The following is a 27,316-nucleotide window of genomic DNA, read 5'->3' on the forward strand; positions in this document are numbered from 1 at the left end:
CTTTGGGTGTGTAAATGGAAACGCCGAGGCGGGTAGCGGCTCGGCCTCGCTTTCCCCACCTCATGGGTGTTTTCTGAGGGACGTCCGAGCCACGAGGCCGCAAAAGAAAAAGGAAGGGGAGAAAGGACGGGAAGTGGACACCCGTGACCAGCGCTCTGCTGTGATGGTTTGTGGGGAAGCTGGAGAGGAGCAGACAAGTTTTGTCCATTATATGCCCCAGCCACCTATCTTAGTTCAAACCTTGTGTCCCGTTTTTAAAGCCTTTGTTTTTGCCTAAAAAGTTCCAGCTGCTTTGAAACTCACACATTTTTCTTAGGAAAGTGCATTTTACTTATGCGTAATTCCCACATTGAGAGCACAGGGTGGCTTGATTTGCTGTGGAGGATGTTGTCAAGGGTTAAAAAGCTATCACCTAGGCAAGTTCAAACATTTGTATGTACTGTGGGTAAGGGGTGTTTCCCTCCACCCTGTTCCTCTGAAGTGTTGGTGTTTACAGTGACAGCAAAATCATTTTCTGGTCAAACTGTTATTCTCTCATTGAGTGTGATGGTAAAACAATGGTACTGAAAGGCATCATCTTGTGACCTAAAAGAGCTGTAGTGATAGAAGCTTTAGTTTTAAAGGAAATTCAACTATGCTGCACAAGGCTGGAGGTGGTCAGTTTTAGAGGCCACAGTGTCTCTTAAGTCACAGACAGTTAGGGGCTGGAAGGGACCTCAGAAGATCACTGAGCCCAACCCCCCTAGCAGAGTAAGGTCAGCTACAGCAGGTCACACAGGAACACATCCAAGTGGGTTTTGAATGTCTCCAGAGAGGGAGAATCCACAACCTCCCTGGGCAGCCTGTTCTAATGCTCTGTCACCCTCACAGTGAAAAATTTAGTTTGTCTCTTCTACAGTTCCTTCAGGGGCTCATATTTTTTAGCTTTATTTTCAGCTTAGAAATACTTTTGGTCAGAAAAAAATGCCACATCTGATGAGTTTCTAATTTGTGTGCTATAAAATGTGTTGAAGAAGAAAAGGAGAGAGGAACAGAACAAGCAGTTTGAAACTATGCTTCATTTTTTGAAGTAATTTTTAACAAACTTATTACCCAACTGGTTCTTTTTCTCTTGATGACACGTTTGAAAGGATATTCTTTTTAAAGATGATGTACATTTATATTTTATGTTATTCTTTGATGTTATTTTTCCAAAGGGGATGCCTGAAACCTGTCTTGTAACATCTGCTGACAATCAGGGATCTGTTGTTTGTCAGCTGTCACCACCTTTGAAGGCCATGAAAGTCATTTGTATGCTGATCTGTTCTGAAACTGGGCTCTTCTGGCTGCTAAGTCTCTGTGCTTCTCAGGTTCACGGTGTCATTGCTCTGAGTACACTTGAAAGGAAACTGCACAAATGGCTCAATAACCAACCGTAGTACCAGATGTACATATGTGAACTGAGACTAAGCCAAATCCAGTTGTGTTTTCTGGAGATAGATACTGTTTTGATCACTACTTAGGCTACTCATCAAGTTGCTTATCTGACAGTATCTCTTTTCTGAGACAAAGGAAATATAGCCTTTAAAATCATTAGATGGTTTATTTGTCAATGCAGCAGTTAGATTCATTTGTATAAAAGTAAATGTGTATGAATGGAAGTTACAGCTGAAAAGGCAAAATCAAATTATAAAAATGTAATATTCTGACATATTTAAAGAAAGATAGTGCAAGCTATTCTGTATACTTACTTTAAAGGATAAAAATGTTCTAAAGTACACCCAAAAGCTGTTTTCCATGCAAAAGCTTAAGATGTGTCTGAGCTTCTAACATGCACTGTTTTGCTGAAATAAGATGCTTTCTGCATATAGCCTAAGAGTACAGTGGTAGCCTGTGTCATCATTGATCCTAAATGTTATAACTGTGATAGAGTTTAATTTCTTCATGTTGCATTACAGGTCATCTTCAGCTTTCCCCTCAACCCCTGTCCTGACTCATGCTAGAGCAACAAATACAAATCACAGGCCTTTCTGTCATCTGCCTGACTGATAGCAAAGAACATAACATTCAGGCAGCAATTTCTGCAGAAAATGTGTTTTATCTTTAAGTCAGAGAATACTTTTAGATGCCCAGTTACAACTAGACAATAGGATGTTACATATAAGGAAGATGGAAGAATGGTAAATATGGTGCTTTTAATGGTATGACAAAAATAATTAAAATAAATGGAGAACTTGTAAGCAGAAGAAGCAAAGAGGCTGCTGAATTTTAAAACTAAAGAACTAATTTCGCAGGTATGTTGGAATCTGCATTTTTATATCCTTAAGTCATTTAAAGGTGTCTGTGCACAGTAGAGAAGTGGTAGTGAGGACTAGATTCAAATTATGAATGATAGGCATTTGAAAAGTCTGCTAAGATACCAGGAAAAGATGTTTGTGCTAGTTATATCAAAATAGAGATCTTCAAAGAATTTAGTGTTTAGAAATGGACTGTATAAGTTTATTTGCTCGGCCGCAATTGAAAGTTAATTTCATTTTGATTATAACCTTTGATATTAACAGCAAGGCTGTTATGGCAAATGAACCATTTAAAGCATTTTTAGTCTGTTTTCTCATCTCAGTGAACCTTTTTAGCAGCCTCTTCCCTTCTACAAATAAGGTGCTCTCCTTATTCAGTAATGCAGCCTTCAGCAGTTTGTTTCTGTCTTGCACTGTGAAATGCCACAGTGCAGAATGATGAGCATGTGTGGCTAGAAGACCAGATCATTTGGGAAAGGCTTCAACCTGAGTTTTCTTAACATAGAATTGCAGCTCGAGTGAACATTGTTTTTGCAGAGATTTATGCTTTCTAAGCTGCATCATGCAAAAGCAGAAACTGGGGCTTTGGGCTTTTGTTTTATATTGGGATTTTCATTATTTGCTTAAGTGGTCAAAGACAGGGATGGAGGAGCAAGCAGAAATGAAAGTATTTATATAGTGGGAGAGGAATGATAAGAGAAGGGGAAAAGGGAGTTGAATGGCACCCCATTCTGCTAGAACCCTCGTTCTGCTGACCCTGGTACATGGAGCATGTTATCTGCCCTTTGGGGAACAGTGGTACTGGTTCAGTGTCTCAAGACCAAACATAGGAGACAGACAGCATCAGCAGCTGCATCTAAGGATTTTAAATGGGAATCAGAGCAGAAGTTTCAACAGGGAGAATCAAGCAGATGGGCCTCATCTTGGTGCTTGGGTGTCTGTGGTCTAGTTTATAGTGAGACCCATGCGTTGGTAGCCATGTCCAGTAGGACACTAAATGTGTCCAGCTCTGTTTTCTGGCCTTGAGGCCAACTGGCATGAAATGAGCTGCACCCATGCTACTGAACCCTGCAAAACAGGATGGCTGCTGCCAAACTCTCAGTGAGGAGCAGTGCCTCTGGTGGTTCCCAGAATCTGAGGTTTGCTTGGTGGGGAGCTAGCTGCCTGGGGCCAGGCTGTGCTAGGACCTTCTGAACAGTGTAACAGTGTCAGTGTTTCAGTGCTAATGCCTGGGAACAGGCCATGGCACGTTTCATTCCACAGGCATAACATGTGCCTGCCCCCCGTGTCTTTCTAGCAAAGCATGAGTCCTGCTAAGGCAGTAAGCAGCCAGACTGGGCTGTCTATTTAAAACAAGCATTGATGAGGGGTTTTGTTGTTGTTGTTGTTTGGTTGGGTTTTAATTAACCTTTTTTTTTTCCCTTCCAGATTGTGAATCTGATTAGTTTTGCAGGTAGTTAACTTAGAAATAAGAAAACCCAGATAAGAGAGGGGGGAGGGATGTTAGTTGTTCAGAAGAGTATCTACAAGGTCACAGGCAAGAACAGCAAGTGCTCAAAACTACCACGTTGTTTTCTACAAAGGACTATTTTAATATTTCTAATTGCACCAAGCCCCCAAAAGTTACCATCCCATCTATATGGCTTTTATCTTAGCCCCTGTTTTTCTATAACAGGAAAACCCCATCAAAGTACAGTTCAGATATGAATCTTGTATGTAATCTAATAGTCAGTGTTAGACTAAGGTTTAAACAGTGCCTATCTTGCTTGTCAGCAGAGGATTTCTCTCAGTGTTACTGGGGAAGAAAAGTGCTTTCAAAGTGCTGAAGAAAGTAACTTGTCCCTCCTGGTTCTCCGCTTGTCCTGCACTTTTCTCAATAGGCCTGTATTGCTTGTATCTCCTGCAAGGAAATGTGCACAGTTAGTTGCTGAAAGACATTTAAATGAAAGTCCACATATAGCATGTGACCAGGGCATAAGACAATCAATCATGTATTCATAACATCTCTCCTCCTTCCTTCTTCAGTCCCATGTAATGGTAATTAAGAGCCATAGGTCAGTAGTGGTGAGTAGGGCCTGGTTAATGAGAAGGCTCTGTGTCTTGTTGATTTCTGGAGGTGTTTCTCACCGCTGGCTGTGAAGGGTGAGCATACTCTTAACTCAGGAATCTTGCAGTTTTACACAGCCAGGCCAATAGGACAGTAAGTAATACGTGCTCCTGTTAACTACTTTCCCACATTACCAGCACCTTTCCCCAAATAATATATTTGTCAATTACTTAGTGTAGAATTTTGGTCATTTATCCTTGATCTGTCAGTCATTCTCAAACATTTCTTGTAGAAGTTTTAGAACTAAATTAACTTTCTGGGGTTTAGGCTTTACTGTGTATATAAATCACATAATGCAGGTTGAGTTTGCTTACTGCTTCCGTGCAGTTCCCAGGCCTTCTATATTACTATTTGTGCTTATGAGCACAGATTCTAATTTTCTATGAGTCTTTGATATTTGCATAATTTCCAATGGCTTTGTGGCTTAAGCCAGTAATCTCATTTTCCTGAATATTTGCCAGAATATTTGTGAACAAAAAACAAAACAAACCAAAAACATAGCTAATGCAAATATAGCAAATGCAAAACCAACATATTGATGGGTTGGGTTTTAAATTTAATTTTAAATATTTTACAATATTTTTTTACTGATCCCTGAACTGTTTTTAATACTAGAAACTAGCAACTTACTTGTAAAGGAAAACAGCCCCAATGGCGGCACACACTGCCAACAAACCAAGGAAGATAAAGATACCTCCTGTTGCTGCTGATTGTGATCCTAGAGTTGAGAAAGTAGTTTGATTAAAAGTTAGCCTCCTTTTTACAGTGAGATAGCTTTTCTAAAGAAAGTGTCATTTTTACTTGGTTGCTGTACAGATTGAAGTACACTTAATATTCTAACATGATAAGCATTGGAGGTCAGTGACTTTGGTGGGAGGTGGTGCTTTCACATCCTAATTGTTCTGATTCTCAGTTCCAACAGTGTGAGTTCCATGCTCCTGAGACACACAGCTGCCTTTCCATCATGGAAGGGCACAGAGGGCCTTGCTGGCATCCCACAAGATGAGACGAATTTGCTTCTTGCCAATTGCTATGCTAGGAAAACATTTACACCGAGACTTTGGGAGCTAAAGCATTATAAATCTTTTTATATAAATCAGCTTCAGCTTTTTCTTATGCATAATGATCAGGGGAAAAGGGATAAACAAGGAATTTCTTAAATGTTACTGTTTGTTGCAGTCCCACATATTAAGATGGCAGAGTGTGGCTGAGAGTTTGATGGACTGAAGCTTGTTCACCTTATCCAAGAGCTGTGGGCCCTGCTATTTTTAATATGTTCATTCTCATAAATTAACTTTGGGCTCTGCCTGTTACTGAACTCTGCCTTCTGGTTTGCCATCAGCCATTTTGCTCTTATCCACTCCTAGTTTCATCATATCTGATGGAAGAAGTCATTACAAATACATAAATATTTTTAAATTTGTGTTAATTATCTTAATTTTCCAGTCCACAAACTGTAACTTTATTGAGTTTACTGGCACTGGAACACATTCTTGGTTCTCATATTACCAGTGTTTATACAATGAAGTATCTCAGAAGTGTGCATTGGATTATCTTTCCAGTTACTAATTTGTAATTTCTGTTTATGAAAATCAAGATATCAAATCAGGGTTTACCATTTACTTGGTGCATGTGCCCCATGTATTTTTCAGTCTGTTGATACAAGTGTTTGTGAACATTCCTAGTTAATGCATGATCTTTGATGAGACTTCAGGGATTTATCTTTTTTTATGAATAAGGTAGATCCTTGGACTAGCAACACATATTGACACTAACTGAAGCAGAGGAATGGGATCCATTCAGTAGCAGTTCAGGCAAGTTAAGAGCAGATGTTTTGTGCAGTGCCTATGTAGCCAAGGCACAATCCTGCCAAATTTCAAGGGCCAGATGTTAAGGCACCAAATACCCAGGCAGCAAATTATGGGATTTTTTGAAATTTAGGAATACTTGCCTTCTCTTGAAATGAGTGGAAAATTGTGGTGCGTGAGAAATGTTTGCAAACATTAGATGGGCCCCTCCACTAGGTGAATCAAAGCAGCAACCTCTTTAATTCTTCTATTTCTGCTTTGATTTTAGTGGAAACCCCAAAATACAAACTGTCTTTGCCCTCCGGAGGAAACTTAGGAAGACCAGCCTTGATGGGCTAACAATAGCTCCTGTGAATACAGTTTTGAAAAATCCTACTGCATGCTTATTGTCATCTTTGGGAGCCAGAATGCACTTATAGGTCAGGCATTGTTACTTAGAGTTCAGGTACTGATTTACAATATATATATTATACTATATATACTGATATATACTATATATATTACTCTAGCTAAATTTTTACCTAGATTAAACAAAATCAGTGAAGTATACTGTGGCAAATTGCTACCAATGGTCAGCTGCTTGGCTGATAGTAATTGTTCAGAAGAGTTGCTAGAACATTGTACAGGAGTGCAATGGAGTGGGAACATAGAGGCAGCATGATCATTTAGAATTCTGACTGAGGCTGAGTTTAGTACCTGGTTCTGTCAAAGACTGGTTGGATAACCATGAGTAAGACACAGTTATGTCAACTCATCCAACCAGAGGTACACTACCTGTTCTGAAATAGTCACCCTAAGCAGACTCTGTAGTCAATGAATGTTACACAGATCTTCCCACACCTTGATTTGTCTTATCCTCAGGTAGAAATAGAAACCTGGTCAACTGTAAAAAAAAGAACCCAGGGCAGCCAGCTCAGCTGCAGACTTTGATTCTGTCTCAAGTGAGCTGAATTTCTCTATTTCTCCTGTTTCTCCAGGTGTGGAGTAGACTGGCTGGCATGTGCCCTGCCTGCTTTTCTGCTCAACAGAGTTATTCTGTGGAAGAATATTTTATCGCTTAAGACCTGTTAATATTCTGTGATACTGAAGGATTTGTACAATTACTGTACTTATTGGATCATAACCAAATCAAACCACATTCTAAAATCTAAAATTCCCGCAGGGAAAGAATCATCTCTTTATCTTTTCATGGAGTCTCACACAAGCTGGTGCAGTCTCAGCTGAGGCCTCCAGGCATAATAAAAACCTCATGTAAATTCTTGTGGTCTTCCCCCCCTATAGGGAAATCACCACAGGGAGAAGTTATTTGCAGGTGACCTGTATCTGGTCAGTGTGGACTCACCTTTATTTATGGAAATCAGTGCGCTGGTAAGGGCTTGACTTGTGTCATCCCCCAAGGTGATATTTATACAGTATGTTCCAGGTTCCTCAAAAGTTCTCCTGATGGTTATTAAGCATTCATCAGTGACTATGATGGGGTCACACAACATACTCTTGGACACCTGGCACGTGGGGTCGGAAACAACTGTGCAGACATCTGTGGGAAGACTGTGATGGGAAGAGAACGCATTGCATCTGTTGAGTCCTTTTAGCCCATTTCATAGGCATATTGCACAGGTGCTTCACTTTTATATTGATGCCTGCTTGCTAAAATCAGTGGCTCTATAATGATTTAAGAGTATTTTAGTAATACACTATATAGATACCTGTTGTACATACCTGTGCAATTTATATATGCATACATGTGAATTTTATATAAAATGCATATATTACATACATATAAATGTATTTACTTGTTTTACATATAATTCAATATTTTATGGTGATCATAGAATTATCTGCCTCAATTCAGCTTATAAAGTCTGCTACCTTTAATACACATCAATAAGAAAGGAATACAGATTCTTAGATGTAGTATAATATGCCAAAAAGTAAACATTAAACTGGGGGGTTGTTTTCCAGTTGCAGTAGCAAGATGATTCTTATACTTCTCAGTCCTCTCAACTCTAATCTCCTTCCAGGAGCTAGGAATATTAGTGCATTGTTTTTCTATCCAGGAAATTGCTTGGACACAACCATTTACTTTAAGTGTCAAATAATCATGGCCAAAAAGAAAGGGCTTCCTTCCAGTTTCAGTAGAGTGCTTCCTATTTTAAAGTAAGTGGTGAAATCTTGTCTTGGACAGGAAAATATCGAAAATATGAACACAATCCAGTTCATTTCTTTTTCTGAGACTTGATTTTTGTTCTAAATCCTAAGAGCCTGGCAGTAATCTCTGTTGCCATAGTTTACAAATGAGACTTTCATTATCTTTGCTTCTAGTCAAGAAATAGAAACACTGCAGTTCCCAACTTTTGCTCATGCATATGCATTTAAGTACGAATAGCATTCCAGCACTTAATTATTTCTAAAGATGGAAGACAGACAGTTTCATTCACACACTTACCCCTCTTGGCAGGTAACAACGAAGTCAACCAGTGACTTTCCAGCTTGACTTTCTGTCTCCTGGATGCTCGTCATCTGAATAATATTTACCTCAAAGATTCCCTCTGAGAGAGGAAACAGATGTCAATGGTAAGGCACGTGACAAGCCCTAAAGTCTGTGTGTACAGAACCTCAAGTGTTTGGCTGGTGCTCAGTTCAGGTCTTGTTTTTCATAACTTCCTCCCTCTCTTAGCACCCTCTTTCAAACCCTCTTGGAGGTTTTGAAAACTGAGACATTAACTAGGGCTTTCTCTGTGAGGCTGCTCATTTCTGCTCTGCTTTATTTTTCCGTTATTATCATCATCATTTACTTATTTTACTATATAACTTCCCTGTCCTACTCACCATTACTTCTGTGCTTGCCAACCTCAATTTAACTTAAATGTGACCCCTCCCAGGCCAGTATGTTTCATGTGGGGCAGGTTCAGAAACTGATGGTACAGAAAGCAGGGATACAGTGCACATCCCTACCAGCCATGTTCCAGCCCAAGTGCCTGGAAATGCCCCGTGTAGCATGGGGGAAGCCATCAGCAGACACCCAAATCAAGGCTTAGCCTCACATGTCTGAAACCAAGGGACAATAAAGTCTGCCACTAGGTCCTAGTAGAGCATGTAAAGAAACTAAAGTCAGGCGTTTAGCTGTCTTTAACTTTTAAAAATGTCATCTAGGTCCAAGAAAGGGATCTTATTGTCAGTCTCACATAGTTGATAGAAGGGAGGATAAATAAACTTTGTCTCTACCATACACTGTTGTACTTTTTTAACCCAATTTGTCTCTTCAGGTGTTGACCCATGTCCTTACCTACGACAGAGATGTCAGTTCCATAGTGTCCATTTCTGTAAATATGGCAACCTGCATCGGGATTATCTTCCATTGGCACAACACTGAGTGAAGAAGCTGAATTAGGTGCCACAGTTCTTACTGCTGAGTTCAGAGAGAGAGGGAGTAGGTATACATCTTTAGAATAAGTTCTGCTGAGAGGTAGACTGAACATAGCTATATATTTAAACTGTGTTTATTACATAGGTCTTTAGTGACTTTGGTCACTGCAGCTGTGCAGTCACGGATGTATCTGTATAGGATCATGGTAATAAACCTTAAAGAAAACACACATGCCCAACTGGAGAACCCTGGAGTGTCCTGCGTAGCCTCACTCTAAAAGCACCTTTCTAGTCATCCATCTCTGTGGAATAAAAGTGAGACTGGAAGGTTTGATATAATTAAACACTTCTTTAAAATTCCCAAATAAATTACAGAAGAAATCCAAGGGCTAATAAATGGTTTTAAATGCTCTCTTTAAAAGCAGGTATTTTCCCAGTGTTCTGTGTAACAGCTAGTGGAAGAACTAAGAAAGGAGTGGTAAAAATTAGGTATTTCCTTTCATTTTTCATTCTAACTCAGCATTTTGGTAAAAGCAGATATTAAAATTCTGAAATTTGAAAAAATATAACCACTTTTACAATTTAATCATAGTAGTATTAAAACTACCCAGGCTGAAACTGCAGTCCTTTTGCAAACTGTAAAACCCTCTGAGATGATAAACCAATGCTGAACATAATGAAAGTTCTGAAATATGATAGTTCATAAATTTTAAGTGGAAAAGCCATGCTGGGTTAATGCTTTGTGGAAATCCCATATTTTGGAATATGAGTTAAGTTTTTTCTCTTTCAGTGCATTCTTACTTATATAAGAGTGTACTGTAATATCTCTTTCTTAAAATTCACAATGTACCTCAGAAGATGCCCCTGAGAAGGCAAGGCTAAAACCACTTGACCTAGTGTGGTAGAGGGTATAAAAAAAATTTATGTGTACTGCAGATCCATGTGAAGCCCTCTGTATGTTGCCACTGTGTTGGTAGAGCTGGGTATGTAATGTTTTAAATGCACAAATGATGCCTACCATAGTGTCACAGAAGAACATATGCTTGCTGATTCCCTCTCCAACCTACAGGGTGTTTGCAGAGCTTGCAGCTCTTTCACTGATGTCAGTAAAAAACTTCTAAGGATATGAACTTAAAATATCAGAATTTAGAGTTCTAGCATAGCTCCTAGTATCACTGATGTTCAATAAACTCTTACCTGCTGAGGTGGGCACTGGTACAGCGGGTGTTACTGGTCTGCAAGATACAGGTATAATGGCTTGGACAGTCACATTCCAAGTGAAGTTTCCTTGCAGAGCATAGATGTGAGATGTACTGGAACCACTGGCCACAAATAAGCCACTTCCATCTCCAAAGTTCCACTTGTAGGAGATGGCGGAATTATTAAGATAGTAGCTGGGATCATGGATGTTCGCCTTAAACATGATTGGTGAGTCTTTGATAAAAATGGAGTCTGAGATGTTGCGGTCATGTTTTTGGAATATACTCACAAATATTGGAATTTTGTCTGAAGGGGGGAAAAAAGTAGTAAATAAATAAAGCACATACCTGGCTGCAAATAAGAAATAGCTCCAAAGCCTATGAACAGTAACAGTCAGAATATGAGACATTAAATTCTTTAACACAGGTTTCTACTTTAAATCTGTTCACCTATCTGAGGAATTAGTGTCAGTAGGAAACAGTTACCCAGAAAAGTATGGGAACAAATGAGGAATCACAGGCACTTGTGAAAGAGTGCCTTTCTTCTCATAAGTTATTTTTTCCTTACGAAGTAGAGGTTTCACAACTGAGCTAGACATAAGGTAGATACTACTCAAGGCAATTTAACAGAGGTTCTGCACTCAAATTAAAAACCTTGCCTAGGCCAATGTCTTTTTTGTGCCAGATGATGCTTGCACTGAATTCTTTTAAGACCTAAACAAAAAATACCCCCAGTATTTTATTACAGTTTATTCCAGCACACTCACCTGTTACAATGTAAGGGACATATGTTCTTGCAACTGGAATGTGTGATGAATGTCCTCTCCTGTAAATGGCTACTGTCATCATATGTTTGCCAAGACTGACATTTTCTGTGTTGACTGAAAATATTGCTGAAGATCGTCCAGTTGTTTGGTAGTACTGACCTGAAACAAAACATTAATTTATATTTTCTTTTTCTGTCAAGCTACAATGTGTTTTAAGAGAAGCAAAGTCTCAGACAATCTTGGATGATCTAAGTAAAAACTAATAGTTTAGAATAATCTTTCAGTTATGTGGCAGGTGATTTTGGAGGACTGAATACTTTTACAGTGTGTTTATTCCCATTATTTCTGTGTTTCTTCAAAGATGTCAGGAAGGCGTCCCAAATTTTGCTAACCTAAGAAAAATTTCTTCAGACATCTACATCTTTCCAAAGCAATTACATTAAGTTCTTAGGATTACATTGTGGATGGTGTTACCTTTTAGGCATTTTAAGTGATAGTGTTTGTATGCTTTCAGCATCACAAGAAGATAAAATACCTCTTGCTTCATACCCTAGAGCCCTTCATATACACTTGCTCATTTGTCTTTGTAACAGCTGATTGAGGTAGGTAAATAATATAACTTCTACTTAAAATTTGGAACATTATTAATATTACTCATGCTGATACTGATGGTAATACTGATTGAGTCAAGCTAACTCAGGATACTATGATTTAGTATGGAGTCAATGTCAGGAATGGCCCAACCATTACATACTCAGGAGTTGGGAACACTGAAAATCAGCATCTGTGACCAGATCAGTGCCACATGGTTTGTGGCAGTTTTCACTCCTCCGATACAAGAAGTGCTGCACTGCTAAACTGATCTGAAGATAAATGGTGCTATGGTCTCTCTTAAATTTAAGAATCTGAAGTAGCAGTGAGCAGTTAACTGATCCCCTGACTGACCTGCTAGGTCCCTCTGCTTTCCTAGAAAAGTATCTTGAGTAACACTGAAAGGTAAATAATTTTCTTCAGTGATAGTACTGTGAATGCAGCTTTAAAGAGAATCTCTTGGTAATCCACGATTTTCAGACTGAGCAGCTAATGGCCTCTTTGTTAAGTGGGGAATGCATTTGGGATCTCCACTCAAGAGCACGGAATCCTTTGTGAAGGAAAGGGCTTTTCATAAAATGCACTCAGCAAATGAGTTAATGTACAGCGTGGATTTAAGATTTGCAGCATCACCCAAACCAAGGGATGTGGTGCAGCACTAACCATATGTATGAAACACATAGACAAAGTGCCCTCTCCACCAGCCAGGATGATGAGGAGGGAAAGGTCTGCCATCTGGAAATACGTGATTGCTGTGGTTTCTTGTGCAGTTTTCCCCGCCACAGTTGTCGATCCATTCAGTCCAGTTGTAGACATATGATTGCTGGTCCTGGGAAGCTGGATGACGGAAGCGTGGAGACCCAGTATGCTCCTGGTCAACTGAGAAACGTGCAGAAAGTCAAGAAACAGAAGGCAGTCACCCAGGGTTACAGCAGTTACTGCACTTAAACAACAGGCGAAATGGGGAATTTTTAGACTGACGTTCACTTTTTCTAAGATTATGCTTTGGGTTTTAGTGAACACTGAATTGTTTCAGCGTGGCATTGGTTTACTTGGAAGCTTAAAAAAATTTTAGTGTCTCATGGACCAGACAGTTTAAGATTGGTTGGCCAAAACTTGCTATCAACTTCAGCTACTGTTTCCATGGAATTCGTTGAGCTACCTTAGCATTTCACAAACAAAAGATAAATTTTTAAATGAGGTACCAGCTGTGGAAGCAGATGAGGAAGTAACTTTTTTTTTGTCGGAAAAGTTTTCTGTGTCACTTTTAAATCTTAGACATGATTTTCTGTTCCTTTTAATAAAAATACAGTTTCCTTCCCCAAAAACCACAACGGACATTAAATAGAGAATGGATATCACCAGTCTACAAAACATTAGAATATGAAAAAGTAGAACTCAGACTGATAAAAAATTTGCTGATATGCATTGAAATGAAAATTACTTTGATCAGTCAAAAACTTTGTTGAGCATTCATGAATTCAGAGGAAGAAATGTACAACAGCCTATTTCACTTTAGATCTGGCAGCTTCAAAACACTGGAATCATGATAGGCTCTTTGTCCCATATAACAGTAAATAAGATGAAAAAAGGTAATTCTCTGATGAAAAGATTGATTGATTTTAAAATAAATTATTTTCATATTTTTTAAAATTGATAAAATGTGGAAATGCCAGATTTACTCTTTTTTGAGGATTTTACAAAATGCATATGGTGGTAGTGAGTTCTATAATTCCAAATTGGAAAAAAAAAATCTCAATGTTATAAATTGACAGCTTTGTAAATTTGGAAAAAAACAGTATGACTGTGCCTGAGCTGAAAAGCAGTAACAGTTGTGTTAGGAAGCCAAATAGCATCACTGTTTCAGTGAGGCAATTCTATAGTGAAGGTCAATCTTGAATTAACTGGTACAGGGCAGTAAAAATACTGCAGTGATCTTCTGAGGGAAGATACTGGTGTGTCAAAGGTTAGAGATGAGTGTAGTTACCAGTTAAAAGCAACATGGCTGTTGTTCTAGGGTGCACCTCTGGTGTTTTAAAGATTCGTGACGTGTTCAAGCAGCACCATAGCCAGATGTGTGTATTGTGCAGGGAAACTGCTGTTACCTACCCGAGGTGCAGTTTCTGTTGTATATTATGTTGCCATCTTTATCTTCTTTCTGGCACCTGGGGAACTGGAGAGCCACAACAAAGGTCACGTTGGATCCTACCAGTGCTGGGCTATCTGTCTCCATTTTCACTTTCACCCTTCCATCTGTGGAAAAGAAAATTGATCTTCAGTGCAGCAGAGGATGTATCAGAGCAGCAGCTACCTTCAAATGTGCACTATTTACATTAGAAATGCTTTATTGATACCTCTGGTCCCAAGGGATTTTGTGCTCCTAAGTCACTTGCACTTTTATCAAAACCCCAACCTAGAACAACCAGAAGGACTCATCATATCCCCTCTCATCACTCACTGATCTGTCATACATTTCCTTCTGAGAACTAAGAATATGGTTTTTTACCCATGGGAGAGTCGGTATATTCCAAAGGATAAATTCTTAATTTTTTTTTTCCTCAGCCTTTAGACCTCAGCTCAGCCCAGATGATAATACGCTGCCAAACTGAAGCCTTCATTGCCCTACAGAGGGAGCAGTTGAAGCTACCTGTCCTCTAGGGCATGTTTCAAAGAGCAGATTGTCCTAGAGCTGGGGTCATCAATACTTATTAATTAGTATTACTGTCTGAAACTGTGAGTCATGGGAAAACTTTTACTGTAACAACTCACTGTTCTGCTTCTCAGACAATGTACTGGGAATGGGATCAGAGCCAGTCGCCTCTAATTTGCCCATTTTCTCAGTGTCTTTGAAATGTATATGTGCAATCACCTTTCCAGCAGTCCTTCCATCTGGGATCTCCTTCTTCCCAGACAGGATAAAGCTTTTCATTCCATGTATTTTGATCACTAGACCATCCTTGCATTGTCTTGTAGGATGTGGCAGGAGGAGTTTTTCCATCACTTAGCACATCTCGAAACCCTAGAGAGAAAATTGAACGTGCAATGTAATCACATTTTCCTTACCACTCTATAAAGACTCTTGTGCTGAACAGCCTTATTAGGTCACTATTTCCTACTTGCAGTATTGTAAGCTTTCCACCAAAAGAATAAAAAGTTTTACAACATTTTGACCACATCAGAGCAATTGTTTGTATGGATAGACATAACCTTGCAACCATCAGGCCAGTAGTACAGGGGTTGCCTGTACTATGAGTAAAAGGCTAGCAGGATAAAGTCACTCAGTCAGTGTCCAAGCTGTGCTCACGTGGAAGTTTTGCCAGGAATTAATTTTGACCCAGTGAAGTTTCTTTGGTGAGTTGTCTGGTGGTTTGGGTAAGAGGGATGGAACCAATTGTAACAGAGCCTGATATTTCCAGAAAAGGAAATATAGACCTGAATAGTAAATTCATTGTGTTTATAATATAACAACAAAAACATGTTAGCTTCATGCCTATGGCTCCGATATTAAGCAACTTTAATAACCTTCTTCTTCTCATATTACTACAAATGATAGGCTCAAACTTTTCCCAGGCCTTCTAGGATCCTTCTCTGTCCCAAAGTACATATAATGAAAAGCAATTTAAATATCCAAGTAACCTGTAAGAACATGTCAACCACTGTAGGATGCCATAAAAATAACTTTTTAAGCAGGCTTATAGGCAGAGTTCCATTAAAGCCTGGGGGCTTTAAACAACTCTGTCATGTTAATCAAGTAACTGCTAGGTGTGTCACAACATCAAGGGAGTTAGGATTTCTTCTGCTTTTCATGGCTTTATTTTAAAGTTGGCTGAAGCTGAATGCTTCTGAGATTTATACTGAAGTGCAACAAAGAGCTGGATGATTTTAAGGAAAATGCAGAGACCTGTAAGAAGGGTGGGAATGGCCCTGTGTGCTGGAACGTAACTGGCTGTGTTAGAATTCCTTCAAGGCTTGGAAGAGTCACAAAGCAGGTGTAGCCAGTCTAAGCATGGTCTTTATGGGCATATGACTCCTAATTTTACTGCAAGGGAGAACCAGAGAAACAGCACTGAAGAACAGGAAGGATCTACTTTCTCTTGATGTTTTATTGCCCAGTGAGGTTGCTGCTGGGCAAGAAGAACATCCCTTGGCCAATACCATCTCAACAGTCACTCTGAACTGGTGCTCGTAGCTCCTTCCCAGTCTCTTGGGTCTTGAGGACTGAAAAGTTTGAGGAAAAGAAGACATTTTGCACTCAGAGGCATATTCTCCCATGGTCTTTTGCCCTACAGGAACTCCCCGCAGTCTGACTTAAATCACTTGATTCAAATCTCTCCTGCAGATTTAATATATCTTGATGTGAGCAAAGCATAACATTGTGACTGGTATTTACTAAGTATCACATGCTGTATTGTTTTCAGTTTTGGTCAGAAGAGGGGTTGGGTAACATCCTTCAGAAACTTTTCTCAGCAAAAAAACAGATTAGCAACTATGAAAGTATTTCACAAAGGCTTATCAAGGTCAGTTAAGTTTTATGTCAATAATGTGATATGTCATCTTAGTTGGAAATAAGTGGCTAGGAATTTTTCCTAATTTCTTTTTCCCGTTCTCTTTGATGTTATCTAAAATTATTCAATGATTATTTTTTTATATTATTTTGTCAGATCAAAACCTTCCAGTAATTGGTTTTTCTTCCCAAATGTTCATCAAAATTCATCAAAAAGAGATGGAACACTTCTAATTCTATAAATGCTTTTAATTTTGAATTTTCAATAGCAGTCCTTGAATTCAGCAGTAATGTTCTTGTCCAGCTTTGGTAATAGCTGTGGTCAGTGCTTCTAAATCACAGGGTCCTTAGGCATTTCTCTGCCTCCCTGATGTGCTTTGTTTATTTCAATCGAATATAAAACATTTCACAAGCTTTAAGACAAGACAAAGACATTTTTGCAGATGAGCAAAGACTTCAGTAGTTTCTCTAGCACATGGAACTGAGGTTTTTCAGTTGCTGAATTTAAAGGAACAAAAAGCTTTAATATATTTCTTCTTTAACAATGAAAAGCACTTCAGAACAGATGTTATGTTGGTCATAACCAAAATTAAAGCAATTCAGTTAGAAATAGTAATATTACATTTCAAGGAAATTATTACTGTAATATTTTTTGTGAGGTGATCATAGGAGAAGAGTTCTGATACTCTGACTTTCTTTTTCCTTATTCTTGTTTTTCTTTTTGGTGAAAAATATAGCAAAGACAAGAAGATGAGCATTTCTGTGATAGCGTGTTAGCCATGAGAGGCCAAAAGCCAGTGTTAGAAAAACAGCAATAAAAAAAGATGACCCAGCTGAAGAGGATGAAAGAGTATTATAAATAAAAAGGCTCATGTTGTGGTCAAGCTAAGAAGACAGAAAATAATGTAAACTCTTTCAAGCTGTATGCAGAAACATAATAAATCAGGACAAAAAAGTATTTGAGGAACAACTTAAAAAAACATTAAAACTACTAATTTAACTTTTTTTTTTTTTTTTTTTTTTTTTTTTTTTTTTTTTTTTTTTTCCAAATACAGAAGTAGTGGAAAGTTTGCCATAAAGTCTATTGGGCCAATAAGATGATGTAGATACAAAAGAATTCAGGGAAGATAGAGGACCACAGTCAAATACATTAATTTCCATTCACAAAGGAGGAGCATAAGGGGTTTCTGTACTAGAATTTTTCTTTACCATGATGGCAAATGTCTCTCAAAATGAAGTCTTGGCACAAAAAAAAATTAGAGAGCAAATCAACAAAATTAAGAAGTTGTCTAGATAGGATGGCTTAAACAGTATGGAAGTTATTCAAAAGCGAAATAAATGAGCTATTAACCATAGCATGTAACATCTTGCTTAAAACTGCTTCTGGGTGTCTGAGAAACAAAAGTTGGCAAATGTGATGACAGTTTCTGAAAACACTGCCAGGGAAGATTTGAAGGATTACAAAAGGTTTGAGGCTTAGATTAGACAGGCTGGTAGAAACAGCACTGAAGAACAGAAGAACTGATACAGTGGATTAATATGATATGCTGTAAAATGAGTGCATTCCCCACAAATATATTCAAGTTTTGGTGAGGGAACCAGAGGGCATGGGAACAAGGCTGACCTCCTTGTTACAGTCTGCTTGAGTTCCAGACAACATTTGATGAGGTCTATTGCTAAAAAGCACATACAGGAACTAAGTTACTGTGGGATAAGAATGAAGGATTTCACATAGACAAATTAATGATTAGGACATATGTACCAAAAGTTAAAAATAAGTGGCCAGTTTTGTCAACTGCTGAAGTAATTTAAAATATTCAGAATCTGGAAAATAGGTAAACAGTAACGTTCTTCAATCTGCTGAAGACATCATCTTAAAGAAGTAGAGGTGAGGACTGTATGAGACTCAATGACTCAAGAATAAAACGATATGAAAATCAGCATAGTTAGATGTAACTTTACTTACAGAACAAAGGGCTCGACAGTAGCTATTTGCCACTGAGAAATGAGATTTCAGAGCTTTACAGTTCTGAATGAAGTGATCATTAGTAGCTGAAACATTTGGAAGAGGCTAGATAGAGCATGAACATGAAAATGTCATTACAGCATTGTATGATTCCACATGTGTCATGTCTTGGAATGCCATATGCTACTCTGTTCTCTGCAGCTCAAGCAGGGTATAAGAGAACTGAAAAAAATACAGAGAAAGGTGGTGAGGATGCTGCAAGGAATAGAATTATTTTCATATGAGGAACAGCTAAATAGACTGTGTCCTGAGCCTGGAGAAGAGGTGACAGAGAAAAAGCAGAATCATGAACATCATGGAGGAAGAAGCAATTTGTCACTATTTCTGGAAGTACAGAAGTTAAGGAGAATCAAAGGAAACCAACATGTTACAGGTTCTAAGCACAGAAAAGATATTTCTTCATGTAAGGCACAGTTAGGGTGTGAAATTTCTTGCTTGCATAACATTACATGTGCCAAAATTTTACACAGGTTGCAATCAAAACCTAAGTGCATTAGCAGATGTAAGAAAAGTCCAGTAGAAACTTAAATATAATAAATGCATCTGGCAGAGACAGTTCTGGTGCTATAAATCATCAAAGTCTGGGAAAGTGTCCTGAATAGTATCAGTATACACTTGCCCAGTTACACATCCATTACTGTTTCATATTGGAGACAAGTACAGGGCTAAATGGATGCTCATCTGCACCTCAGCTTTTAAGACCTTCAGTTTCCTAACCATAGATTCCAGATTTTGAGCCTAAAATCCCACTGCTGGGTTCCCAGGCATGAGCTCAGTGACTCAGCCTAAGACTTGAGTCAAGTTGGGAGCCCAGAAAGAAGCAGAGGACCAGCACAGTGCCTGTCAGCCTTGAGATGGCTTGAGGATCTCATTCCTACACTGGGCTCCCTGAGTTTGGAGATGCGCAGGTCTGGGTGTCCTTGTGGGGAGCACTGCCTCCGGAGCTGGCTTCTGCTAGCCCCACCTGAGCAAATTGGAAGAAGTCTGTTTTTCTTCTACCTTCTTAGCCACGCTTGAACTGAAGAAATGTTAGAAATTTGTTGAAATGAGCCAAGGCTTAGCTCCAGTCAGCTCTGTGCACCTGTGGAGCGCAGGAAACACAGAACGTGGCATATTTCACCAGCTCAGGTGATATTCCTACCCAGAGCCAGGCAACCCTGAGGTGGAACAGGCTGTTGCCTACAGGTTCCCAAGCACAGCTCCAGCAGCTGCTGCACATGGAAGGAGCAGCCGCTGTTACCTCACCGTCTCAGGACATCGGACCTGCAGAGGCAGAGAGAGAGGACAGGGAGAAGGAAGCACTCACGTAGGGCAGCAGCACACAGCACTGCTTCAGCCAGGAGGACGAATCCGAGCTGGCGGCGAACGCCACTCATGGTGCTGGAGAGCCTGGGTCCAGCTCAGTGTGTGAGGAGCAGCAGAGAGAGCCCGGTGCCTGCACACGGTAACTCCTCCGCTCCCCGCTGAGAAGTGAGAATGAAGTTTCTCCGCTGCTCTGCTCTCCGATTAAATGAAGGGCCCCAGGACTCATCATGTGATGGAATTAAGCAGAGATGCATGATTTTGTCTTCAGCTTCTTTCAGCTCATGTGCTTATGACTCACGCCCTTTGCTTTCAGCTTTCTCTGGGGTTTCTGAGAGACCTGTTTGGAGCCACACCATTTACCTTGCAGGCATTTTTACGCTGGTTTTGCACCATAATCAATTTTTTCACTTTATTTGTTTTTAAATTAGGGATGCTTACTTCCAGAAATCCAAATTAACTCCTGCCCCAGTCTGATTTGCAAGTGTTACTGCAATATCTCTCTGCATTTGATGGACCCATCGCTATTTAACCACTCATCTCTCCACACATGCTGGGCAACAACGGTAAACCAGATGGAGCCTGGCCAGTTCTAACACATCCCTGGACTTGGCTCCTGATGGGAGCTGATTGTTAGGGTAAACGTTATTTAAACCATTAGTGGGCACACACGTGGAGCATCCAACCACAGCTGCACAATACGATGTGCACATGCCAAGAGGTGCAATCACAGTCCATGTGTAGTAATGGCCAGTCAATATCTAGCTCACAAGTTGCTGTGACATATGCAGATAAGTACTTTATTGTATAAACTTCATGGTGTGTAGATGTAAAGGAAAAATGGAGTTTGTTGCCCAGCCTCATAATGAGGTATAACCAATGGCTTGGGAGGAGTAGGGTAATAGAAGTGGATTGGCAAACACTGCATTAGTGGTTCAAATTCAGGTTCAACATGCTTCACCAGCACAGGTGTTCTTCTGCAGGCAGTGCAGGAACTGAATTTCATTGCTGCCCTGGCAGTCGTGTGAAATTTCTGGAATTTGTTTGCAGCAATCAACAAGCTTTGGAGAGATGGCACAGCATAGAATCAAGTATGGTTCTCAAGACAGCAATTCAGTAGTGGTTTCAGTGGTCCTGAAGTAGAGCTGTGGCAAGTGAGACACTGGCTAGCCAGAAACCACTGAGTTGGGCAACATGAGGTATTTTCATTTTGGGCAGGGCAGGTGGAAGTCTGTAAATCCAAGGCACTGTAGGCAAAATGAAGACGTTGCCCATTGGAATAAGATTTTAGAACTGTGACTGCTCACTATTTTTATTTTTTGATTAATTCTTAGTTTCTTCCATTCTTCAGACAATCTCTGTTGGCTGTGGAAGATGGTGTCACTACCTGGAATGCCCCAGCCAGCATTTCTTTCAATAGCACAGGCTCTGATGTCCAGTCCTGTGCATCTTGCATATGTGGACTCCATGTGTCATCTCCTGGCTGGAGCCAAACCTCCCGTCTTCTGCCAGCAAAGGAAAAGGGTGAAGGCAGTAGCCTTAGGGATACCAAACCAGTTTAAACTAAGCCCTCATTATCTGGCAAAAAGGAGAGGAAGCATAACTTAAAGTCAAATCAGTGGCTGACTATGCAAAAAAATCATATGACTGCAGCGTCCTCATGTGATTGTTGTTTTTTTGTTCTTATTAAACCAACTGCATTCCGAGTTGAAATGTCAGGTTTCGAAGCCATTCACAATTTTTTTAAACCATGTGGGATATAAACTTTCATTTGTTTCCAGGTTATTGCTCCTGGAAGTGAAAAGTGACCTTCAAATGCCGAGTTTCAGCACTGGGGGCCTGACCCAAAGTCTGCTGGAGGGAAAAGGGATTTGAACGCTTGTTCCCAATAGGGTTTTGAGAACCTCTAGAGGAAAACTGTGGACAACAAATGCCTGCTAATTAAAACCAAAAATTTATCAGCCTAAAAACAATAAAGTTGGTTAGGACAGAGTTTTTTGCCATGTTATTTGATACATGAAATTGTTACATAAATATTGAGTGACACTTTCAATAAGGGCCAGCTGGTGGAAGTTATTAAATACATTGTAAATAGACTTCAGGGGCACTGAGGATCAGGCCTGTGGTTGAAGGAATCCAAACCCACCACGGCTGGAGTAATGACTAAAAGGTGGCTCTACTGCGACACTCCAATCCTTTGCAGTCTTCCTTCTCAGTTCTCGGGCCTTAGACTACGCATTCCTGGAGGGCTGACACAGAAAATGTTTGGATCTGCTGTGTCTGCAGCCGATGGTGTTAGCAAAAAAAGAGGAGAGGAGAAAGCTATACAGGAAGGGAAGAAAGCTGTGAGGAGCAGAGATGTGGAATGAAAAGAAGAACAAAACAGCCAAAGAGAAGTATGAGAAGTGAAGACTTGAAGGGATGATTGGAAAACTGACCTCCCTTCTCCAAGTGTCCCAGCCATCACTGACTTTATCTAAAAAATGGGCACGATGTTTTTTTCTGGGCTGATAGTTGGACTCAGTGGTCTTAGAGGTCTTTTCCAACCATGACAATTCTTTGATTCGGTCTGATTCTGTGATTATTTCCTCTGAAGCTCTGAAGAGTTGCTGATTGATCCTCACCAGATCTTAACTTTACATTTTTTACATTATTATTATTATTTATCTCTGAGAAACAGCTTTGCAATTGGAACAACTGAAATGAATTCTGCAGTTGTAAAAGAGAAAAGATTTAAAGTACATCCTAAATATTCTCCTAGCAAAGAAACACATCCAGACAGATTCAGGGATTAACCTTAAAAGAAGTGGGTGGGTAGGCAGTGCTTGGGACTTCACAGCTTCAGCACCCCAGTTATTAAAACCCTTTGAGGAGATACAGATCTCTGGTACCTAAAGGGCTGTCAGATGACAGGGTGTGAGCACATCATGTGTACCTGCATGTCTAGACTGTGGCAGAGCTGGCACGCTCACACCGTTATCACATTGCCATCGCTGCAAGATGAGTACAGGAGTTGTTAATCACTGCTCACAGGAATATTTTTTTTTTTTTTTTTTTTTTTTTTTTTTGAATGAACTTGACTTTAGGCCAAGCCAGCAAAGGAAAATGAGAGGATCTTGTTTTGGCAGCAAGGTGCTTTTAGGCAAAAGCTGTTTGCCATTCCCAGCGGTGTGTCTAGGGAACTCTGCTTAAGGCTGGGCAAATTCTCTTTCTGGGAAGAAATCATCCATGTTTCCCTTCACATGGGGTAGTGGCCACTGGATTTCTGAACTGAACATGTAAACAAAACTACCTCAGCGGTCTGCAGTATTTCTTGTTGTACAGAGGATTAAAAAAGCTTTTCTGAAGTGCCTGATCAGTTTATGGCCCCACCGCCTCAGTTTACCACTGAAAAATTAATAACCCTTGCAACTGGAAAACAAGGTTTTAGTAATTCCAGCATCTTCGTTTTTTGCTTTCGTGGTAAAGCTACATGTTACCATTTTTTATGGAAAGGTATTTCCTGGCAGTCATACTTTTCTCCAAATTCCTGTGTTGGGATTAATTTTTTCCAAATTTGGCACTTGGCCACAGCTTGTAATTCTGGAGATCTTTTTGTGATAAAACAAATTTTTGGCCTGATTTCCTCTAGAGGGAAGGCTCTAAAAAGCACGCCAGCTCTCTGCCTTTTTAGGGGTGTCTCTCTCTTGGTTCCTCTCTATGAACACAAAACAGCCATGTGTGTGACTGAGTGTCCCAAAACCCCTCAGGAAAGCAGCTTGTGGGGAATGTAGGGGAACCCAAGAAATCGTTGCAATGCTGTGACATCAGCAAGTCCTCACAAAATCTTTGCCTTGAGATACAGTCCACTCATGCCCCATGGGTGGCTTTGGCCTCCCTGCCCGTGGGAGTTCTCATTAATTGGTGCAGATAACAGGAACAATCAAACCAGCAAAACCCAACCAAAAAGGTGATGTATCAAAGAGAATATACTTAACAACAGCATCTGCTGTGTACTCGTTTTGGTGGGAGGACACTGAAGGATTAGTCCCAAAGCCAAAATCTGCTTTTTTTTTTTTTTTTTCTGCTTTTCTAAGAACTTATAGAAACAATGCACTCGATTGTACCTTATTCCTTGTATATGCTATGCTTTGCTTATTATGGGCTGGGGATAAGCATTCAGCACAGACGCTCAGCTGTTTTATGGTCCAGTGAAATTACTTTGACTGCTCAAGAAATAACCTCAGCACTTCCCTGAAATAAGAGTCAGAATAAATGAAAATTCTGGCAGCTGAACTGTGGCATAACATACTCTTTAATGTGTTAACAGCAAGAATATGGGCAAAAATCTGTGGGTTTTTGGACTGCATCCCAGAGCCATGGCATTAATTCAGACAGTAACCTCTTCCTTTAAGGCAAGACCCAGCAGTGAATATGAAGGCAAGGAGAGGGAAGAAAAAAGATTAATATATTGCACAGTAACCATCTTTCTGTCTAGAAGCTCAGTTTAGCTCCTGACTTTCATGGCATAAAAGGAAGGCAAATTCTGAGCAAGTGGAGCTGTTGTGCTCCCAGTGAAATCTGTTCTTGTCAGCCCATGACTTAAATCTACCTGGCTCCTCCCGTGGCTGACAGCATCAAGAGTTCATCTGGGGGGCTGGACAGAAGCAGCAAGCAAAGGCCATGTGGGTTTTAGTCTGGGATGGGTTTTTTCAAGTTTACCTGCTGCCACTTGCACAGTGTGGTCAGGGCTTGCTGGGAGCACGGGTTAACAGGTGAGGCAGGGGAGGAGCAGCCTGGTTGTGCCATAACTTGCCCATTCCCACATGCAAGATCAGGCCCTGATGTTTCAGTAAGGTGCTGGCAGGGAGGTGGGGAGAGCCAGGCTGGTCAGGCAGCTCTGCAGGCCCCAGGGCTCACTGCCCCTCTCTCTCTGACACATGGCTGGAGGGGCTCCTGCTTGCAAACACTTGAACAGCAGCTGCTGTTTTTTCTTTCACGGAGAGAAAAATATATTTTTAGTGCCCCGTTCCCAAATGGATTACATAATAATCTTTAACAGCTCTGACCATATGTGGGCAGGGAACTACAGCATTGCATACATTAAATATATGGGAATTAGTCTTCTGAGTTTGTCTTAAAAACCAATATCCTTTATTTATATGCTCTGTGATAGGAGGAGTAAATTTGCTCCCATTCTGTTTTAAATCTGCATTGGGATACGGATATTTTATTTCGATTTTCTTTGCCAGTGCTGGAAAACCTAACATGACTTTATTGTGTTACTGTGTGAGAACCAAAAAATTGATTTAATACAGCAGCCTACTTGCAATCCCTGGCTTAAGTGAAATGTTAAGGGTAAAATCTCTCTGTCTCACATACGTGATGCACTGATCAGCAGAGCTGCGAGCTCTGCATGGGAAATATTATACGACTTGATAAGAATCCTTGCAGGAAATGCATGGTGTGCATCATGTAGCAGAAAAATCTGGTTCTTAGATCTAGAGTTTAAATTGTCTCTCCTAAAAGAGCGAAATAGCTTAACACATCTTCCCTCAGCTATGCTGCTGCTTTGTAGGTGGTTGCGTGGAGCACTGCTGTACGCCTGTGGTTTGGAAGGAAGAGAAAGTTCTTCCATGCCTAATACAAGATGTTACACTGCAAATGGTTCAGCTCGACTGCATGTGGAAAGAACCTGACAGAAGAGTTATAAAAAATAATTCAGATCAGTGTGAGATGGCTGCAATTCTTCTCAGTAACAGACATCATATCCAATTTGAACAGTCTGAATTTAACCCTGTACTGCGTCTGATAGCAAAGTATAAAAAAATGGAATAGTCCTGAAGAGAAGAAAATAAAGCAATGAGAAGCATAAATGGAGGATGAAATTGGATTGTACATTTAGACTTCTCTAAGTTTACATTGATTTTTCGTGCTGCAGCTGTGGTGAGTGGAGTTCAGATGAAGGCAAGGATTTATGTTTTTATGAAATAAGAACAAAACGGTAAAATTAAAATAGAGATAGTTTGATATCTTAGTTACCAATTGTTTGCTATATTTCCAAGCACTTAGTGGTCTTCTCCTATTATACAATATATGAGAACTTTCAGAAAGAAAAACTGGGCCTTGAATGGTGCTTTGTAGAATAAAAAATAACATAAGAAAAAGAACATAAGAAAAATCAGTGTTTGCTAAGACATGGACACCAAGGAAACTCACATCATAAATCATTCTTCACTGAGCAGTTTTCTTAATCTTTCTAGTTCTGTGGATATTCTAAACGAAATAAAAACTACATAACTTGGGTGCCGAGGACAGGCTAATTAATTACTAATACATTTCCATGGATTTGAATTTTATGCAAATCAAGAAGTTTAATCAAGATGTTGGCAAATGTAAAGAAATTAAGTATACAGCCCAAACAGCTTCATTTATTTAATTTTGAATATAATGGGAAGTCAGAGCTTCTTTACATTCTTACAGAGTTTGTTTTCTAGGATGAAATTCAAAAATCTGAAGCTGGGAGCAAACTAGATGAAGCCACAGCTAAATTTCTGGATTTCACTCAGATACTCATTTGTGTTCCCTTCCTCATCTCTTCCCCTATACCTTTTACTTGGCACACACACATTTACACTTTTAGACAGAAAGAATCTACTTAGTAGCAACACTCAGCTGGAGGCCACTGATTAATGAAAATGAGGAAAAAACCCTCAAAGTGAGAACAGAAACTGATGCCCATACCTGGGGTGATGTTGCTGCTTGACAGCAGGGAGGGAGGAGTAAAGAGCATCTCTGAGGCACCGTGTCACCAGGCTGGAGCACTGGCAGCAGCAGCCACTTTTTGGATCAATATTTTGCACGGATATGTTTTTCCCTAACACCTGAAGAGAAATTTAGCTCGGGATTCTGGTGGACATCTTTAGCTGTAAGGCATCTCAAAATTGTCCTGTTAAACCACAGCTGAATCATCAGAACAGAGAGATCAGTTCATTTGCTTTATTTTTTCGCTTGTGTCCTAACATTCAGTGACTTGAAATGCCTATCTCCCTGTCTAACTGAAGCAAGATAAAAAACTGCATAGTAAATGCAGAGGGCCACATGACTGAGATTTTTCAGAAAGAAAATGTTAAAACCATCACTACTGTCTGGGGACACTTTGCAGCCAGTCTGCAAGACTAGGTTCTTCATCATCCTCTCCACCTCAGCTATCCAAACAGTGAGAGGGAAAGCATGATGAGGTGTTCACAACATCTTCTGCAGCAAATAGATATATGGATAGGAAGGAGACAGCACTATCACTCTGCTCTTTGGATAAATAGCAGATAAATACTTTGCCTTACTTTACAAGTAAGGGAGGGAAATCAAGAGAAAGGAGGCTTAGTAATACT

General features: G+C 39.9%; 1 protein-coding gene and 1 long non-coding RNA gene across 7 annotated transcripts in view; one reads left to right on the forward strand and one right to left on the reverse strand.

Moving 5' to 3' along the window:
- The first annotated feature begins 36 nt into the window (after nucleotides 1-36).
- The window catches only part of LOC139792428 (uncharacterized), a 37,271-nt gene continuing 9,991 nt past the window's right edge, over nucleotides 37-27,316 (forward strand). The window contains exons 1-5 of one of the 5 annotated variants that reach the window (XR_011724266.1): nucleotides 37-166; nucleotides 4,053-4,156; nucleotides 7,473-7,808; nucleotides 8,650-8,765; nucleotides 21,728-21,938. This is a non-coding gene — a long non-coding RNA (uncharacterized lncRNA). Of the gene's footprint in view, nucleotides 167-4,052; nucleotides 4,157-7,472; nucleotides 7,809-8,649; nucleotides 8,766-21,727; nucleotides 21,939-27,316 lie in introns of those variants that run through there. The other 4 variants (XR_011724267.1, XR_011724270.1, XR_011724269.1 and 1 more) reach the window with 4 other exon arrangements.
- On the reverse strand, nucleotides 3,845-20,184 carry GPNMB (glycoprotein nmb). 2 transcript variants are annotated; one of them, XM_071735707.1, is made up of 11 exons: nucleotides 19,951-20,184; nucleotides 14,984-15,133; nucleotides 14,224-14,367; nucleotides 12,778-12,993; nucleotides 11,524-11,682; nucleotides 10,755-11,063; nucleotides 9,478-9,600; nucleotides 8,638-8,740; nucleotides 7,534-7,739; nucleotides 5,014-5,101; nucleotides 3,845-4,176 (listed from the first exon to the last, which is right to left on the reverse strand). In XM_071735707.1, the coding sequence occupies exons 1-11, from the start codon at nucleotides 20,018-20,020 to the stop codon at nucleotides 4,023-4,025; spliced, it is 1,722 nt and encodes a 573-aa protein (XP_071591808.1). In that variant the 5' UTR covers nucleotides 20,021-20,184; the 3' UTR covers nucleotides 3,845-4,022. The 2 variants fall into 2 exon arrangements, with proteins under 2 accessions (XP_071591808.1, XP_071591807.1); XM_071735706.1 differs by having other exon boundaries at nucleotides 9,478-9,597; nucleotides 10,749-11,063.

Source organism: Heliangelus exortis, chromosome 2 (assembly GCF_036169615.1).
Source record: "Heliangelus exortis chromosome 2, bHelExo1.hap1, whole genome shotgun sequence".
Taxonomy (NCBI): domain Eukaryota; kingdom Metazoa; phylum Chordata; class Aves; order Apodiformes; family Trochilidae; genus Heliangelus; species Heliangelus exortis.